This window comes from Thunnus maccoyii, chromosome 11 (genome assembly GCF_910596095.1).
Source record: "Thunnus maccoyii chromosome 11, fThuMac1.1, whole genome shotgun sequence".
Classification (NCBI taxonomy): domain Eukaryota; kingdom Metazoa; phylum Chordata; class Actinopteri; order Scombriformes; family Scombridae; genus Thunnus; species Thunnus maccoyii.
This window is the reverse complement of record NC_056543.1, coordinates 28,924,748-28,941,789: the sequence shown is the minus strand read 5'-3', so window position 1 is coordinate 28,941,789 and position 17,042 is coordinate 28,924,748. Positions and strand designations below refer to the sequence as shown.

General features: G+C 41.5%; 1 protein-coding gene across 1 annotated transcript in view; it reads left to right on the top strand.

Moving 5' to 3' along the window:
- The first annotated feature begins 1,313 nt into the window (after window positions 1–1,313).
- zmym2 (zinc finger, MYM-type 2) overlaps window positions 1,314–17,042 on the top strand; it is a 36,772-nt gene continuing 21,043 nt past the window's right edge. Inside the window, exons 1-7 of the mRNA XM_042425801.1 lie at window positions 1,314–1,425; window positions 7,730–8,425; window positions 9,497–9,665; window positions 11,800–11,951; window positions 12,637–12,785; window positions 13,091–13,253; window positions 15,530–15,742. Coding sequence (XP_042281735.1) covers window positions 7,745–8,425; window positions 9,497–9,665; window positions 11,800–11,951; window positions 12,637–12,785; window positions 13,091–13,253; window positions 15,530–15,742 — 1,527 coding nt within the window. The 5' untranslated portion in view covers window positions 1,314–1,425; window positions 7,730–7,744. The remainder of the gene's footprint in view (window positions 1,426–7,729; window positions 8,426–9,496; window positions 9,666–11,799; window positions 11,952–12,636; window positions 12,786–13,090; window positions 13,254–15,529; window positions 15,743–17,042) is intronic.

Below are 17,042 nucleotides of genomic sequence, written 5' to 3'. Positions count from 1 at the left end.
CCTCCTATTGGTCCAATTTGAAGGCAGCATTAGTAATGTGAGGTAATTATACCCAAAACTATATGTCTGCTAGGCATTGCTTAATATCTGTGTAGCCATATATCATATTCACATTTTTGCCATTTTGAGGAAAAAAAGATATAAAAACAGGGAGGCGCAACATATATGAAAAAAAATCTGGGTACTTTACCTACTTGTTTTATGTTAAACAATGTTAAACATTGCACTTAAAAGAAACTTATACATGGCTCCGTTTAACTCTGAGACATGAAATGTGGAGTTATCTGCTATTAGCCCAAAAATAAACTTTAAACTAGGGGGGGAAATCAATCAATCAATCAATCAAGCAATTTAATTTAATTTTGTCATTTACTTCTAAAACAACCCAAGTGCATGTATTTGATATTACCTGCACAATAAAAAACATGATTTATGAAAATTAATAAAAATGGAGATATCTGTTTTTGCAAATGAACTCCCCAGTTTTATATACACATAAACAGAGTTTTGTCCCATAACTGCAGTGGTTCCTCACTGTATGTCTACTCAATACTTTTGATACATAAAGGTGACAAGGGACGTGTTAGTCATGTGAATAATAATAATACATTTAATTCGTACCGCACTTTTCATTCATAGTGAAACTCAAAGCGCTACAGTATTAATAACATAGAACAGACAACATAAAGAACGAAGATCAATAAGGGTTAAGATGAAAAAGCCTTCCTGAATAGAAAGGTTTTCCTTTAATAATTAGTCCCTGTACCAAATTTTGAACAGCAAATGTTTTTTATTGCATCCATAGATGTCTTATTAGTCATTAATAAATGTGTGATTGATCCTTCAGTAATGTTTCAGGGAGCAGAGAGAGTGTTTTCTTTAGGTTTGACACTATTCGATTATAGAGAAAACATCACAATCACACTATATTATCATCTCATGTTATCCAAAGCAAGAGAACAAAGTAGCCATAGATATTGCTATTAATTTATTGAAAGTGAAGGATGCAATAACATTTGATGGTAGGTTTCATTATAACCATTAAAACCATCAATCAACACTGACCTAGAACATCCTCTATGTACAAAAATGTATACCAGCTGCACAAAATAAGTAATTTTATAGTATTTCCATTTTTATATATTCTGGGTCACTTTAGGAAAAATCATAAAATTTCAGTCTTAAAGAATGTAATTTAGGGTGTTTTTATTGTTTTCAAAGGTCAAAATTGGTCAACTTTGACCCGAACAGTATGTAAGGGTTAAAAGAGACTAGGGTCTGTGCTGCCCTCAACACGGAGTGAGTCCTCTGCTCAATAGACAATCTTTGGACGGAAAGTGGAAAGTTGTACGTTGTGCGCAGGCGCTCCCCGGGATTAATGTCAAGGCACAAAAGTGGCGCTTCACCGTTTCCAGCTCTGCTCCGGTAAGCGACTCACACTGACATGTTTTATATTCCAGTTTTACACTTAATTACTCAAAGTTTCGGGAACTTGTGCGGGGACGTCTGGCGGGTATCCAGGGACTCTCTCAGGAGTCACACTGGGGCGAGGAGACACATTTAGGGAGTAATAAAGAGTTAATTTGAACATGTTTTCAGCTGCTGTGTGTGTGCTGTGGCTGCTGCCGCCTCTAGTCTCCAGTATTGTTCAGTTAGTTCCCTAATGGCGGACGGCAGGCAGTGCTGTTTTCCGCTGGGGGAGGAGGAGGAGGAGGAGGGGGAGGGGGAGGAGGAGGGGGAGGAGGAGGAGGAGAGGGGGTGTGGGGTGAATTATACCTGGTTGTGAATATATTGAGTTAATACCTGGCCTCTAGTCACGTTAACTCTAAACACGATGCTTGGTTTTCTTTGCCTCGTCGTTTACCGCCGCAGGACACAATTGGAGACAGTTCATGTGATACGTAACGCGAGGGCGCCCCCTGCGGCGGAAGGGTATATTTGCCACTGATTGCGCCAGGGTGGAGGGTAACTTTCCAATTAAAGCCCCAGCGTCACAGGTATCATAAAAATCGGGCTTTTTATTGGGATCCGGGCTCTGCTTTGGTGGCACTGGTGTGTGTGCGACTTAGAAAAAAGAAACTGGACGAGAAGGGGGTTGTGTAGTGAGACCTCACGCTGCCAGCCGGTGGGGATTGTGTTGTTGACTGTCACTGTGTATCCTGTGCAGCATTTGGTATTTTCATGTATTTAATGCCAGTAAGTAGTGATGATTTTAGTAGTATTTTTAACAATGGCGCAGTCTGTGTCTGCTCTCCTCCCCTCGATCCGCCGCTAATCCAATGGCTGTTTGCGCCAGGAAGGGCAGGGGTGGGAACGGAACGGAACACCCTGAACCACGTTTCTTCTGGATCCCAACTTGGAAGCAACCGACCCCCTCATTAACCCGGGTTATTTATGGAAGAGTTGCGCAGCTCAGGTAGTGCCGGTTCTGTTTATTGTTCTTGATTAAAGTTTTGGACCTGCTCTCCATAGCCAAGTTTGATGAAAATTAATGCTGCAAAAAAGAGAAGGGAAGCTCGGATCAGGTCGAGTGATAGTCACCGCGGTACCCGGGCGCCTGGACCGGATTTGGTGCTGTTGTGGTCCTCGACATGAAGCTGAGCTTCTAGTCGGTGTTAATAACCAAGGGCACGGTCAGGGGGACTTAAGCGGCCCCGAAAGCTTGATACAGACCGTCGTTCTGTGCTGATTTTCTAACATATCATAGAAATGCTCCCTAGCTGTGTAGAGTCGGGGTTAGTTTGGCATTCAGCAGCCAGGTATCCGGAATGGACCGTATTTCAGCCCATCAGCATGCTTGGGGGATGTTCTGGTGGCTGCGCATTACGCATCACTTCTCAGTGACATAAGCCTTATATAATAATTCCAGGCGTTTGATATGAATATGTCATTAGTCGGTTGTTATTTGCGCAACTGGCGCAAACAGCTGCACGTCTCCACCTTGGGACCTGCTGGGAAAATGATGTCAACTTGGCTTCATGCGCAAACTGATAGTGTTGGAAAGGTAGAGGAGCACCTATGTAAGGTGGTGATGTGGCTGGGGTTGGTCTGGCGCAGCTGGTGATGTTAACTGCTTGCTTGCTGAGTGTTTTTGTTGCATGGAGGCAGTCTCAACCTATAGCGCCAGGCCATCCTCTCTGTCCACCTGGTGTTGACGTGGGAAGCAAGGTTGCATGTCAGAGCTCATTAACGCTGGACCCTCGTTTCCCTCACATGCACGTGAATGCAGGCTGGCTCATAGCTCTGCATTGCAGTCTGTACTGAGTCTAGACCAGGCTATTTTTTCCCCTCAGTGCACTACTGAGTTGCTTTGCACATAGATTCCCTCTGTTGGTGTTTTTTCAGGCCAAAAAGCTGTGATGCATTTTCTTTGCAGCTCAGCTTGGTGTTGCACATGGAGAGGGGTGCCTTTGGGGTTCTCTCTCAATGTTTTGACACTAGTTAACCTCACAGACCCGCCATGATGTGTTATAACTCTTAGCACATGTAGGGTTGGGGTATCGCTCCTGAAATACTAGCCATACTTAGATTAGGCAGCACACTCACTGATTTGGAGAACCCCACTCTGTTTCTGAACAGTCAAGAACAACTTACTGTTCTTGAATGTCATGCTGTTTTGGCTTGTGCTTCCTGTCACATGATCACCCTGTACAACTCTTCCTCTTCCAGCTTCAGTGTTTTACACTCAAGTAGACCTTTACAGTCAACAGTCATATTGTATGCATCTCTGGTGTGGTGTCCTCCAGCGGAGTGTAATAATATATGCAATGTTTTTATTCACTTATTCTTAGTACAGCACTTGGAGGAACTTTCACACAAGCAATTGACATTTGACATAAATTTTAATCCCCTACATTTCTGGACAAAACATGCTTTTATGAAAGAATACATTGTTTGTTTAATGGAAAAAAGACAAATATAGCCAACATGTTAGCATTTGGACATCATCGCAAATATTTTCTTTCAGATTTATGAAATAATTAGCATGTTTATAATGTTGGGTGTGATTTATTAAGTGTTTACTGAAAATATTTAAGCTACCCCTAATCTTTTAAATTTCATTTTAGTGGGGTGTTTTTCTCACAACCTTTGTTTGTGGATGTATCAGTCTGGTCTGTATAGAAAACATCAGCTTTAAAACAATACAGCATGATATCCCCCAATTGAAACTTCCATATATGTATCAAGTATGCATACGCTTAAAAGCTTATTAAGTGCACTTTGAAATGGATTTTGAATGTATACTTCGGGTCCAAGTGTCTTATGCAGTTTACATGGGAGTGTACAGTGTAAGTGCAATAACATACAACACAATAGCCCTGATGTATGATTGTGTGTAATTATGTTTTTTTAGTGAGTCAGTCATAGGTGCAGATTCAACTCGATAAGACTACGCTAAATGTCTTTTAGTCGGTGTCATTGCTGCATTTATTGCATTTTTTTCATGTTTGGCATATGTTGTTAGGATTTTTTATTGGGGCTTGGGAGCATCATTACTTAAGTGGAACAGATGAAATTCTCTGAGTAGCTCAGAATATTGAAACTGAGTATCAAAAGCTGGCATTCAATGGATGGTCAGATTTGTGATCATCTTTACTTATTTGATGAGTTGAGTTTCTGATTTAAATTTTAAACATGATTTTATATTTAGGAAAAATTCTAATACATCTGTTTGCATTTAGATGACATTAAGCATTTGAGAATTTTTGCTCCTTTCAACGAATAAAAAAAAATGCGTTTGTAGAAAACCATGTTTTGTTATTATATCTCAAAGTAAAGTATCAGGTTTTCATAGGAGACCCAGTCCTATGCTGGACCATTGCACTGGATTTCTAGGTGTTGGCTATTCTGTCTGTCCACCCCCTTTATCTTGCTAAGTACCTGTCTTGACATCAGTGTCAAGTAAATTATGGTCAAAAATGGCAACTGACAGTGGCAGATCTGCACATTTTCTTGTAGAAATACACAAGTAGGTCCCAGGAAGTAGTCTGTATTGTCAGTTTCATCTCGAGGTACTTGTTGTGATGACTTATTTCCAGTCACAGGAAGATGTATGTAACCATGTGATGTGTCATTGAGCCTTGTCGGGAGGTCAGGGCCCCCTGCCAGACAGCACAGTACCTCTTGGGCTGGTAGGGAGGCAGACATTGGGCTTTAATCAAGAGATTCTGTGTGAAGGATGGACTCTGTATCCGGCAGCTCACCTGTGTTTAGTTGTAACACTGTTGCCAGTTAGCACGCTGAGAAATGGCAGATGCCCAAAACATGCATGCAGTCCATGAATAAACTATTTAAATGGAGTGAATGTCCTACTTCTGATTTTTGATCTTTGTAACTAACATGCCACCAATTGCAAGTTTAACAAAAAAATCTAAAAGTAATAATTGGAGTTTGCCAAAGGGAAAGTGTAATTTGTAAAACCTCAATACTTCCTCTCAACAGCCTTCCTGTTTCCTCCGAGATACAGCTGTAAGTTTGATTTTTATTGGAGGCACCCACAGTGCTGGGGCCAAAATGGCCGCTGCAGTGATGTCAAGGCATTGACCTGGCTTCCTCTGTAGTGTAGTCTGTCTCTCTTCTAAAAGTGTTATTCAGTTGCTTTCAGGCTCTTCCTGCTCTGGGTGACTGTTGGGGTGAAGAACATAGAGGTACGAGGATCATTGTCTGCACAGAAGTGTGTCTGTGAGCTTGTATCTGTGCGTGTGTTTCTGTGCTGCAGCTGTCAGCAGTGATGTGATGTGTGGCTCAGAGCCACCCTCACTGCTGTATAACATGAAAAGGACATTTTGACAGAAACAGATCAACATGGAGAGTGCAGACATCCCCCAAAGTGCTTTAAATAATATCTGATACTGAATGTGGCACCATTTTTTTTGTATTTCTCCTCTTTTGGACCTATAGAGATACTTAAAACACATTTGGTAACACTTAAATGTCATTTTGGTATTTTCACATTGAGCTACATTTACTGCATCAAACAGGGTGATATCTCAGACATTTACATTTTGTTTTGGCCAACTTAACAGCACCCAGATGTAGAGCACAGAGAACAAGTCCCTGTGGTGGTGGGCCTTACCATCACCACGGCAACCAAGGTGTAGCTTCACTGGTTGCCGGGGGCAACAAGAAAGAAGCTGTGTAGAACGACGCACAGGGGTAGGGAGCAGGGAGGGAGGGAGGGATGTGAGAGACAGCAGGTGAGAGGAGGCGTGCGATGTGGGGTATTTGGGTTAGGAGGTGCGTAGGACAGGAAAGAAAGAGGAGGATGAGAAGAAGAGATGTGGCAAAGAGGAACAGGAGGAGCAAAGTTGTCCCGTTGCTGGGCAGGCACGTAGCAGTTGTTAAGTGTGTGAATGAAGACATAGCCTCTACTGTTGCATCTGTTGAGCCTCTGCCGTCCCCGTCATAGTGTTTTCCTGTGGTAAATGAAACCAGAAATGCTCAATTTATTAGCATCACTGAGTCCTTCACCAACCTTCATCCCTTTCAATGAAATAGTTGTCTGAGGCAATGTTGCAATCATTTGAGGAAATTGTGTCAGCAGAAATGTTTTGATAAAACAGAATTGCAAGTTTTTGAGCTGATTTTTTGCTGTAAACTTGAACATTTTAGATCAACACATTCTTGGAGGGTATGACTAATATAAGCAGAGGCTGCAATAAAAAATGCACCAACATGTTTTTCAACTGTAGTTTCCACCAATAATTTAGTATTAGAGTATTGACAGTGCTGGCAAGTCGTTTCAGTGGAAATACTATTGTAGTTGGAAATAATCTGGTGTTACTTCTCAGAAAGGACTTGCAACACTGTAAACTCACACTTTTACTTGTTATTAACTTTACAAAAGAAGGAAACAAAGAGGCCTGAAATGTACCTCTTGATGCTCTCGCTGTAGTGGTGTGACTCAGATTTGAAGAGTTCTTACACGTAGAAGAGAAAATATTGAGGGATCTTTGTGTCACCTTTTTTTTTCTCCCTTTTTTTTGCCCTTGCCTTTTTTCTCTCTTGGTAGGATGTATACTCATTGTAAGTCACCTTGAAAAGAGAAATGTATCTCAACGACCTAACGAGTGAAGTGACACTGCAGAGGTGGTCTCATTACTGCCCTAGCATCACCACTACATGCATTTTGGCTCCAACTGTTAGCAGAGCTGTCACTCATATCAGACTTCTAGCTGTGTGGTGGAGAAAACATGTCAGAGTTTGAAATGAAAGGCTCATATCTGGGACATGCATGGTTGAAAATTAGATGGACGTTTTAATAAGCAGCCAGTTCACTTACATTATCAAAACATTTTTCACCTACCTTTTAGTGGTAGGTGGCATCTAGTCATTTGAATGTTTTGGGCTTTTTTTTTTTTAATGCTGTGAGCTGGACAAACAAAATTCCCTTCTCCCCCATTGGACTGTAGCAGCTTCAGAAATGACAAATATCTGAAACGCTTAAATAAAGTAAAATCTAAACTATTTGCATGGCTTTAGGCTACAGGTAATATTTTGGGTGTACAGACCGTTAAATGTGTCCAAAAATCAGCCAGTGATGACTGAGACACAGAAGAGGCGGCAACTATAGCACCGGTAATGAGTCTTCATCAGGCATGTGGAGGCTGTGTGGGGGTAGCTTGCCTCTGGGGATACCTGAGCTACCTGTACAGCTGTCAGACTTGATAAAACCAGTCGCCGGTGCTGGCTTCACCTAATTGTCTCTGCCTTTTGTTTGTGTTGCCAGGTGGTTGCCTTAGCGATGGACGGGGAGTCAGAACCAAACCCTGCCGTAGCAGAAGAGGCAGGGGAGCGGGTGGAGCCCATGGATGCCACTCCTTCCCCTCAGCAACAGACCACACCCCCCTCCGAAGAGGCTGGGGACGCAGTTTCCATGGTAACAGAAGATGGAACCACAAAGGAGGGCGGCACAGAGGACAATGATGATGATGTGGTTCTGGTAGAGGAGAACGCTCCCCAGCCTTCAGCCACAACCCTTTCCCAAGACACGCCCAGCACAGACTGCCTTGAGCTGGCTGCTGCCGTGGCAACTGTAGACATGTCCACGGCAACAGTGCCCTCCAGAATCCCCAGTCCTCCTGCGTTTTCCAGCACATCCACAGTGGCAGCACCTCCTCATCCTCCAACCACAGTAGCAGAGCCTATCATCATTGATGATGAGGAGGACTCTGAACAGAAAGACACTTCCTCCTCACCGGCACCCCCTGGAGGCTCCTCAGCACCCCACTCGCCAGGTGCCCTCAGCAGCACAGAGCCAGATTCAGAAATCAGGATCGCCAGTGTCACGACACTGGGCGAGAAAGGAAGCTCCGCAGTTTCCACGGTAAATGCTCTGCCACATCCAGTGGACATCCAGGCGGACATGAACCTGATGATAACCTCTGTGACATCACTGCAGGGAGGGGCAGCGGCTGTCGCAGCGGTGAGAATCACCAGAACTGATTTTATTTATTTATGTATTTATTTTTCAATTTATGTTGCCACCTTCTTGTCTACATTCACTTCCCCCCCTGTGTGTTTTTCAGGGTGTTTTTTTTTTTTTGTGATAAAAGATGTTGTCTGCTGGTAGACACTGCAGAAAGCAGGTGTTCTCTCTGGCATTATTCCTGGCAAAGTAGATAATGATATCTTTGTAATGACACTGCTGAGAGTTGATATTTTATGCCAGTATTTATTCATCCACGTCGCTTTGGCAGCTCCTTTCGGTGTTTCCCCTAGGTTGACTGTTTGTGGGGGGGAGGGGGCAGCGGGGGCGGCAAGTGGAGGGTGGGGGTGAGCAAGACTCGGGAGAGACTCAGAACCCAGATATTTCTGGTTCTCAGCAGATGAGATTGACACTAAAATGAGAATAGCTGGTCCACCTTAAAGGTCAGTCAACTTTAAGTGAACCTGGTCTGGTTAGGCTAACCTATTGTCGCTAACTTCGGGGCTAACCTCCTTCACTTTAATCAGCAGGTGGCAAGCAGGACACGGGAACTTGGCTTGGATCTTCAGGAGTTGTAGCATTTATTCACTGACAAATAGCCTAAATTGTACACACGCTACACTGCAACATTAACAGCTATTATGCTAACATAACAGTCACTCTCTGCTCCGTCACTACCCCACCATCACACAGATGCTCTCTCTCTCTCTGTCTCAACCACACACTTGCTACTTTCTGCCTTAATGGAAGACTAATACTCGCTATTTTAGAGAGTATTATATTACTCTTGTTGGCTTTTTTCTCACAAAGTTTTTATTGCACTTACAGTAACGTGTGCACATAAATGAGGTGAATAACATAAACATTTTTCGTTTCTTTCAGGAGAGTCAGGGGGTCTTGTTATGGTAGGGGAAACGCTGCCTTTAGTCAGATGACATCGTATTCAGTGCAGTTTCTACAGACTGTGCATCAGACAGAATCTTCATGTCTTGGGTTCCTTGTCATATGTCTTGTTTTCTATAGTTTTGTAACTGAAGAGAAAAGTTAACCTAAGCACCTTGCCTCTAGGCAGGTGAAGGCCAGGCAGAGGAAAATGGTCTGCAGATCAGCAGCACCTTTAGCCTGAATCTCGACACCGCATCTGGTCGACCAACAGCTTCTTTCAACCCTGGGCGGGGCTCAGGCTCGATGGACCAGCTGGTACAGAACGGAGACACGGGGACGCACAACAGGACAGGTAACAGTATGAGGAAACTCCCTGTATTGCTGTCTGTGTTTTAACAGGTGGTGACCCACTTCACTTGGCATGAGAGGGAAACATTGCTGACTCTCAACCAGCATTGTATCTTTACAGTGCGGGTAGTATATGCAAATGAACAATGTTTACCTTCCCTCCATGTTGCCTGCACCCAGAGCTCCCCAGTCATGCGTCAGTATATTTGGAAGAAAACAAGTTTCGTGATACAAAGCCAAATATCGCACTGTTGAATCACACACAACAGAGTCTGGAAGAGGAAGTGACCACCGGCGCAACGTTACAGCCTCAGCTAAGCTAACATGCTAAGCCAAACAAACAACTAGCTTTACAATATAATGTCTGAGCAGAGATGTGGCGCTATTACTACAACATTTGAGGCCGAATATAGTGCTGTGTAATCAGACAAAACAGAGTGTGGAAAAGGAAACAACCACCAGACCGGAGCAACGTTACAGCCATAGCTGTAACAACTTCAGCTGCTGAGTTTCTCCGTGATCCTAACACTTAACACAAACAAAAAACTAGCTTTACAATATAATGTTAGAGCAGAGATGTGGCATTATTATTACAACTTATGAGGCCGAATATAATGCTGTGTAATCAGACAAGAGTATGTAGGAGGAAGCAACCACGGAAGCAGTAATAGTGTCAGCCGAGAGAGGCAGCTGCACCACCGATGCTCGGTGAGGATCGTCAGAGATAATGGAGACAGACTGAAAACTCTGCACTGCAACAAACTTTGTGGTGCTTTGGTAAACCTGACTTTGTTTTCTGACAGATTATTATATCAGACATTGCCAACTCTGAATACAGAATACATTTAAATAAGGGAAAGGAGAGTTTACCTCACTGTAACCTTACTTTTACCATGAGTCCAAATTCTGTCCAAAAAAAAGACAAAAAACTCTTTTTACACCAATCGGAGCTGGTGTTCACATCCAGAGAAAAGCAATAGTTCAAGGTTGAGGGCAAGGAAGAAATCATTACTGACCAGTTGCATGTAAACATGAGTTTTAGAGTAATTAGGTTATGGAGAGTTGGAGTGAAACCAGAACTTCTTTGTTCTGCTCCAGAAGTGTGAAAACTTAATTCAAAATCCTGTTAACATTTGTAGTAACATAAATAAGTAAAGATTGGAACATAGGTGGGCCATCACACACTTTATGGTTTCACAGTGCGACAGTCCTCAGCCCTCACAGACTTGTTGGTATTGAAGTCTGTCTGAGTTGATAAGGTGAGACATTGGGACACCACATGGACTCCAGATGACAAACCGTGATTGTGCTAGAGATGCAACAAGTGTGAGGTCAGCATGACTGGCAGTGTTCACAGTAACTGATGTTGGTTAGTTTCTGGTTGTCAGTTTTACCAGGATTGTGAAGCAGATGCAAAAAAAATAGCCATTTTATTGTATGATAGGTCGAAATTCTCTGTTGTCATGAAAAGAATGCAGGGAAGGGAAACAATGCCGCTGAATGTAATGAAATATAAAGATATACAAAGATAAACTCACTTTTGAAATACACCATGTGGCCAAAAGTATGTGGACATTACACCAATATATTTGAAGATGTCATTCCAAATCCATGAAATCTTAATCTGTTGGCTAAAATGTAATGGCATGCTGTAGCATTAACCATGTAGCTAAAAACCACGAGGAAAAGCTTCAGACCAAAACTACACAGAAATATGTGCACAGGGTAGTCACATTCTTCCACCATATAATGAACTGTGGAAAAGTGGAGTCCAACTCTAAGAATGACAAGAGACAAAGTGGGACTTTTCAAGGAGCTTTCTGAAAAAATCTTTAAGAACAATATCAGGAATTGTGCTTGGTATTTGATTGACCCATCTTAATGACAGTCAGTAATCGGTGTTGGTCTAGAAGAAAATGAAAAAAGATGACTGACCCATTGACACACCCTTACTGTCGTTTATTACACACATTTTTCGTGAAGTTTCTAGAGTTCTGTGCAAGTCACGAGTGCTGTCATTCCATTGTTTTACTACTGCTGGCCACCAGGGCACTAGTGTTGTTTTTATTGTCAACTCAGGTAAAACAGAGATACAGGATGGAGAACACTGATGGCTGTGGTTCTTTCTTTCCCACCAGACTCGTGGATCTCCCAGTCAGCTTCAGTCCCTCGCAACCAAAAACAGACAGGGGTGGACTCTCCATCACCTGCCACCTCCCTGCCCAAACCTCCAGGCCAGTCTTCCTCCTCTTCTTCTCCAGGTTCCCAGCCACAACCCAGGACAGTCAAGGTGATACATGCTGTTCATTAAGATCCTGTGTAGTTCATTATGTACAGGAAGACATTGTACACACTGCCAGAGTTAAGGGCCAGATATAGTCTGGCTATAGTCTATAGTCGTGGTTCTCTTCACTAGATCTGGGGTCTAGTTTTATGCCTTTTTTTAATTGCCATTTGGTGCAGTCCTGTTGTTTGTTGTGCTGGTAAACTTAAAAGCATATGTGCCTTAAAATAATCACCAAGCACCATTGGAGCAGATTCAAATGAGATGCTGTTAAAGAGAAAGTGTCTGTTCATATATTTTACTATGTGTTTATTTGTATAATAAGACAAACTGACAAGCTGGAAATGTTATTTTGGATCTGATAAGAGGTGGAATTTAACACATAAACTCCTGCATCCATTACCTGATATATTTCTTTGGTTTGGTCTTTGTTGTCCGGCTGTATTTGGTGGGAGAACACCAGCAGACTGCAAATTACAAAATTCACAAACTTTTTCTCTTCACTTGTTCTTTCAATATCCCATTCATTTCTTATTAGCCTCCAGCAGGAATTGTGCCATCACATCAAAACACAAATATCTGTTCATGACCAAAATGGGGGAGGGGTTGTAAAGAAGGAGACTAATATCATAAATCACTTATTGCTGTTGTAAAACTTCCCTGCAGTCACAGTTGTGTTTGTTCATTCCAGGTGACCTGTGCTAACTGTAAAAAGCCTCTGAAGAAAGGCCAAACGGCTTACCAGCGTAAAGGCTCCACACACCTGTTCTGCTCCACCACCTGTCTTTCTGCCTTCTCACACAAACCCACCCCCAAGAAAAGCTGCACCATGTGCAAAAAGTGAGTTTCATGTCAGAAGTGCTGGAAAACCAATGAGACATTTTATGGATCAAAGTCAGGATTGTTCATGTAGTGTTTAGTGTGAAACTTTGAGTACAGGCAAGAATAAGATTGTGACAGATTATAAAATCTGTGTATTAGTGTCAGTTTCAATTAAGGTTAAAAATCATTTTTTCTATTTGAATTACCACCAGTAGTTTCAAACAAGTTGTCTCTCTCAGGTGTTAAGTATTTTTTTTTTATATTTGTATTTTTTTTAAACTAATATCTCAGATGTGGCTTTTACTGTGTTGTGTGTATTCCAGGGACATAACAAACATGAAGGGTACCATTGTCGCCCAGGTTGACTCCAGCGAGTCCTTCCAGGAATTCTGCAGCACTGGCTGCCTAGGCGCATACGAGAACAAACAAAATCCACCCAAGTCGGGCCTGAAAACCAAATGTACTGTCTGCGGGAAGCTCACGGAGGTCAGTCTGTCAGACACACTTTGCAACACATATTTCAGTCCTCTTCCATACATTCATCTTAATCAGAGCAACATACAGTTAGTGCAACAGAAGTATAAGCTTGGTTTCCAAGATAGGAGAAGAAGAAGAAGAAACCAGTTGTAAAAAATGTGAGACACAAGCTACAGCATGTTAATATTTCAGACAATGGAATAAATAATTAAGTTGCAATGGATTAAAATAAGAGTGAAGGGAAACAGTAGTGCATTCATAGTATACACTGACTTACCAGTTCATTAGGTACACCTATGCAATGTAATATGCAGAGGTGTTCTATAGTTACATGTATTCTGTCTTATTAGGGTTGACAAAACATTAAACACCTTGTAATATAATGCAGTCTGATACAACACCACCACTAAATACAACCTCAAAAATTACCAACCAGTTGACTAAAAGTCTTACAGTCAATATAAACTGATGATTATAAGCTTAATGCAGAGATAGAGCTTAATGCAGTGCCACTGAATTTCAGGTTTCATCCTCTCTTTGTTATTTACAGCCTTGGATTTTCTGTGCATTTTGTGTCATTAAAAGCATAATGAGAACACCGGCGTTTTATTGCCACTGTCTCTCTTTCTCTCCCTTATTGTCTCCCTCCTCAGGTCACTTTCTTTCAATATATATCGCCGTCGTGTTCCCTGTCTGCCTCCGCTGTTCACTCATTCTGTGTACACTTGCTTCGTTTCTTTACTCCATCCCCCACTCCCAATATGGCTTCTTAGGGCCAATTTTTAGGCCGTCAGCTCAGTGTCCATCACCACCTCGTGCAAAAACACTTCAAATTGGATGACAGTTCCTCCCACCTGACAATGAAGCTGTTAGAAACATGCAGAGTATACACAGACGTCTTCACACTTGTCTAGGTTTCTAATAGCCCCTCATTCACTGTCAAGGAACTCCACTGGAAAAACATTCAAATTTGCTGATCTTCATCCAGATTTTTCCACAGCATTTGGGTATTAAACTGAAGACCTTTCATACACAAATTTGATTATGTCACATTGGGGCAGCAGCCTGCACACATGGTAGGAAAAAGCACCTTTTAACTAGAGAAACCAGGATTAAGTTTCTGTGATGTCAACCCGACTGAAAAGTCTGAACATGACATTGAAAACCATTCAATGTTTCAATCAGAATACTGATAACAGATTGTTGAGGCTGATATTGATATTTGAGGGCCTTAGATTCTGTGTAAAGCTACAAAACATAACTTAACGGTTCACACACACGCTTCCTAGCTTGTAGGAGAACCTACAGTGGCCACGACACTCATGAAAAACGTGAAAGGCCCTTTCTAGAGCCAATGCTTGGTTTGTCTGTTGTGGGCTTCTGTAGAAACATGGCAGTGCAACATAGCAGTCTCTGTAGAAGAGGACCTGCTCCCTATGTAGAGCTCATTCTAAGCTATTTATTTTCAGGTGATTATACACTAATTAAAACATAGTTATGAATATCATATTCCATTTCTACCAAGTCTGTTGTGCTACATGCCACTAAATTCTACATACTGCGACTGTCTGTCTGTTACAGGCCTGACAATCTGAAGTTTGTGGCTATGTCTGTTCAGCTCCTGAAATTATCATAGTTTCACCTCTTTTCTGTATCTTTTTTTTCTCTTTATAAATATTTTGTTCTTCGTGCCAAAGGCTGTTAACAGTTGAAATTACTGATTCGTCATTGTGGGAAGGTTTCCAAATATGAGTGTTAACATTACATATAAATAAGTAAATTCATGAGAGTGACAGTGTAGTAGTGAGAGGGGTGATCAACATTTTGGTGAAGTGAAAGCATCTTGTAACATCACTAACTGCATAACTACTGTGTAAACTGAGTTTTTTGGGTTCAGGAACAGTTTTTAGTACTGATTTTACAGCTTGACAATTAACTATACAACAACACCACACATTTTAATGTTACAACTTTAGTTTAGGGGAGACTTGCCAGCAGCTGATTTGCACAGCTAAAACGTCTCTCTGTAGTACATACTGTCAAATGTGAACCACACAAACACTGATAGTTAGGTGGTTGTTGTGTTGAGCTTATTTGGTTTGTAATACAAAAGCTGGTCCCAGCTCATTTGAATCTTCTCTCTCTTGGTTTACTTGTCTAGCTTACATATTCAGTATTAAAGCTGTAGGCATATGCATAACTACAGAATGAGCAGTTTTAAAAGGATGTTGAATGAAGTTTGGTTAATGAGGCTTTTGGTGTTTCTTCTGCATGTTTGTCTACAGATCCGGCACGAGGTTAGCTTTAAGACTGTGACCCATAAGATCTGCAGCGACACATGTTTCAACGTTTACCGCAGGGCCAACGGCTTGATCATGAACTGCTGCGAGCAATGCGGCGACTACCTGCCCAGCCGAGCGTCAGCCAACCACTTCCTGCTGGTCGATGGCCAACAGAAACGCTTCTGCTGCCAGAACTGCATCAGGGAGTACAAGCAGGTACTGTAGGCCCAACCACAGGCTGCAGGTGTGTAGAACTTGCCTGATTGGAGCTTGTGTGATTGATTTCATTTATTTCATTCAGCAGTACACATTGAAATTATAACTCTGCTTTGAAAGCCAGAACTTTGATTCATGTCAAAGTTGTTTTGTATTAATTTAGCTGTGGTGACCCCTCCTCCTCCTCACAGCCATGAATTTGCCCCCACAGCAATTAAAATGTAAAACAATAAAATGATTATTCTGGCCTTGTTACTCACCCTTTTAGAGTATTAAAAACACACATTCTTGCAGTAACACAAATGTGCATGCCAGTAAAAGGGCAGGAATATTCAAGGGAGGTGGTAGCTGAATCTGACATCCTTGCATCTCTAAACCTCTGAGGCTGCACAAGAACGAAAACCAAAGATATTCTTTTCATCATACAAAGATGTAGTCTTGGGTTCAGAAATAAACAATACTTCCAGTGAATATTTGCACCGTCTATGTTTTAACGTCTTCACTGTTTTCAGTGCAGTGTTTCTCAAAGTAGCAGCAGTCAGAACGTCTTGTTTCATTCGTGCTTCATTCATAGTTATTTAAAAAAATCTAATTTATTGTCCGTATTTCATTACTGTATGACACAGGCACAGCTCTAATGCCAACTTGCTTTGAATCTGTACATCTGTCTCACTTTTGTTGTCTCTGTGAAGCTTTGATGTGATATTGAAACAGATTTGAACATTTCTAAATTACTGATTGTTGAGATGTTGATTCACAATATACAATCAACTATGATTCATTGTTTGGTAACAATAACTTTTTTCCTGCATTTTTTTTTTAAATTGTCCATTAATAGTAATGGGCAGTTCACTCCTTATGCAGCATGTATGGGTGCCAACTCACCCAGAATTCAATTTTTTTTCCATTTCATGTCATAGATTTTCTTGGAAAAAATAATGTGAAAACTTCTATCAAATTCATGTGATAGCTCTAATCCAAATACTTCTTTAGTTATGAATTTTTGAAGCTTTGCCCTCTAAGCTACATCCTTTTTAAGATTTTTTGACTGTATATTTTCCCAAGAAGGATTATTTTAATTTCCTTGAAACTTTTTTTATGGGAAAGTGTTAATATTCATTGCAGATATATAACACAATTTAAAATGTTATATTACTCCTTCATCATTTAATGATTTTTTGAAAACAGCTCATTTTTCGTACTTTTCACTGGCTGTTATATTACATTCAGTGGTTTTATTTCATGGGTAGATCTTTGTACTATGTTGACTTCAAGGTTTTCTATCTATTGAGCCTGATTT